Source organism: Pinus tabuliformis, chromosome 7 (assembly GCF_031772625.1).
Source record: "Pinus tabuliformis cultivar Carrire ecotype Pingquan chromosome 7, CPIR1, whole genome shotgun sequence".
Lineage (NCBI taxonomy): Eukaryota > Viridiplantae > Streptophyta > Pinopsida > Pinales > Pinaceae > Pinus > Pinus tabuliformis.
In genome coordinates this window covers 1,470,611,999-1,470,614,947 of record NC_142293.1, presented here as the reverse complement: position 1 = coordinate 1,470,614,947, position 2,949 = coordinate 1,470,611,999, and the positions used below count along the sequence as shown (strand labels likewise).

At 37.9% G+C, this 2,949-nt stretch overlaps 1 protein-coding gene across 1 annotated transcript; it reads right to left on the bottom strand.

Annotated features, from left to right (window-relative positions):
- Positions 1-884: 884 nt before the first annotated feature.
- LOC149253349 (uncharacterized) lies at positions 885-1,976 on the bottom strand. The gene has a single exon (XM_089454456.1). The coding sequence runs from the start codon at positions 1,974-1,976 to the stop codon at positions 885-887; it is 1,092 nt and encodes a 363-aa protein (XP_089310582.1).
- Between the last annotated feature and the right edge of the window lie 973 nt (positions 1,977-2,949).

The window sequence follows — 2,949 nt, the reverse complement described above, 5'->3', positions numbered from 1 at the left end:
TATATTTTCAAAGTTTGAACACTAAATTTATATAACTCAAAGTTTCAAACTCAAAAATAGTTAAGAGTGAAGAGTCAAGTCATCAATATCTAGTGTCACAACTCAAAAGTTAACACTGAAAAGTAAAAATGGATAATGAGCACTGAAAATAAAATGATAAATCAGCATCAAGGACTCAATCTCAATGATTGGTCCTCTACATCCATCTGCTGCATGAAGTCATCAGGACCATCAATGGGAATGTCAGTATCTGAGTCAGAGTCACTCTCTTGAGTAACCAACAAAACTCCAACCAAACCATGTCGCAACTCATCTGGTCCATCCTCCTCATCTATCTGTGCACTATCCTCTGGATCCACATCCCATCGTGTTGCCAGTCCCTTCCGATACTCTGGTGTCTTCCTATGTGAAAGACGTAGAGAACTGTGCACTGCAACTAGCTTCTCTACTCTCCTAGAGGAAAGTCTATTCCTCTTGATAGAGTGGATGAAGCTATATGTGGACCAATTCCTCTCTGTTGCAGAGGAACTAGCAATCTGAGACAATAAGCGAATAGCAAGTTGTTGGATCTCTGGAGCATCATCCCGATGCATGGTACACCAACCAATGGGGTCAGTCTGGCCTAAATGATTGTGATCTTCCCTTGCATCATGCTTGTTGAAGGGACCACTGAGACTTGCAAATTGAATCCACTGTCTCCTAATTGTTCTCCCTTCTTCTGAACTATACATCTTTGTAATGGCAGCTCGAAATCCCTTTTTGACCTCTGGATCTTCAATGGGAAGAATTCTACCAGTCCTTGCCACATACCATTTTGGGTTGAGTGCATATGCTACCATGTGCAAAGGTGTATTCATTCGATCCCACCTACGTTGTATAATGGGTCAAATTTGGGTCGTATAGAACTTTAAGGAAGGATCTTTCTCACGAATGGCCACCCTTACTTGATCAAACATACTATCAAAAGTCTCATATATTTCTCCAAGAGTAGGAGAATCTGTGTCAGTGTAGCGAATGACCTCAACTACAGGACGTAAAAGTGACACCGAATAACCACAATCTGTCCACCAATCATTATCCAATATTTGAATCCTGATTTTCTTTACTTCCTCTGTCTTGGATTCTGCACATCTGTTCCAATCTGGAGTCACAACCATGACCTGCAATGCTGACTGCACCTCCAACATCCTCTCTAATAAAAGAAAATAACTAGCATATATGGTATCAATAGGCTTGAGGAATTCCTTCCTCGCATGAGACCTGTACATGGCTAAAGAGGTATGGTGATTGCAAATAAACATCTGCACATTTCTTGCAGTTGTCACCAAGTTAGATACCCACTCAATTTTGCCAATGTCTTTCAATGCATTATTGAGTGCATGCACACAACAAGGGGTCCAGAAAATATGCCTGTATTTACTTTGAATCATTAATCCTGCTGATCTACACATTGCTGCTGCATTTGTCACAACCTGTACAACATTTGTAGATCCAACCTCCTCTATAGCATCACGAAGAAGCTCAAATTGGAAAGCTGCATCTTTGCGCTTTCCAGAACAATCAATAGCTCTAAGAAAAAAAGGCCCCTCTCGGCAAGTAACTATGATGTTGATAAGTGAACATTTGGCAATGTCTGTCCACCCATCCATAACGATAGAACAACCTTCCCTCACCCATGTCTGCCTCAAATTTTCCTTTTGCACATTAATATTTGCCACTTGCTTTTCTAATATCACTGTCCTCAACTTATGTTCACTTGGGGGCACATATGAGGATTCTGCTGTTGCAATTGCCTTGATCATCTCCTTGTAGTAAGGAGAATGACTAACATGGAAAGGAATGCCATTGGCAAAAAGAAATTTTCCAATGGCATCATCTGTATCATTACGGTTCAACTTACCATACATCCCTGTAAGAGTTGGTCCCACTGCACAAGAACGAGAACCCTTAGTCCCAACAGGAGATGGTGGAGGCATATCTTTTATTTGTTTTTTCTTTTGGAGCTTGTGGCTTCATCAATATTTTGATGAGCTTGGGCCATGACATTTTTACTTGAGAAGTTGCCCTTTGCATCTGCTGCCATTTGCATCCTCAAGAGCTCTGATTTTTGCAATATGGTTAATGTTGAACATATATGAACCCCTTTGCCACCTACACCCAAAAGATGCATCTTGATCCGACTATAACTCCCAACCCAAGAATGACCACAAACATTGCATTTCCAATGGCGTGTCCCACCTCTTTGTTTTCCTGGTTTTGGTTGAGTTGAAGAGTCAATGATTTTGGTAACATATAACAAAAGAGGTTTGCTTGGATTAAACGTCCCTTTTGCATATTCTACCAATGACTTTGACAGGGTTGTAGTTGTAGTTGCATTGGGAGAAACACTAGCTGCACTGCTGCCATGGGTTTCATTCATTGTTGATGGGATTTCAAATCCAAGAGGACTTTCTGTTTGAATATCATAATCACTATCACTATCAGTGTCACTGTGGCTGCTCATGTTGTTGTAATCAACCATTTTACACTTGCAGCTTGTTGTGTTACTGTTTTAATTTATTTTGCATTTTTTGTTTTTGTTTTTCTGCCCTACAGGAAGAGTTAAAAAAAAAAAAAAAATCTCATCGTGTAAATTAAAATTTACAATGCAAATATACTAGAATTAAATTTAAATTATTAAAATTTAAAAACAGAAACATAAAAAATTAAATTAGAGTGATTGTGTTTTGAAGTTTTCATTAAAATTAAAATTTAAAAATTATTAAAATTTAAAACATTATAATTAAAGTTCAAAGTTTAAACAAATCGAATTAAGAAAAAAAAATTAAAAATTTAAAAATTACAACAGAGTATCCGTTCACTGTTATAGCAATTTAAAAAAAAAAAAAAAGTAACATAGTTCAAACTTCAAGCTTCAATGTCTACCTAGAGGTGGAGGTCGATGGCACA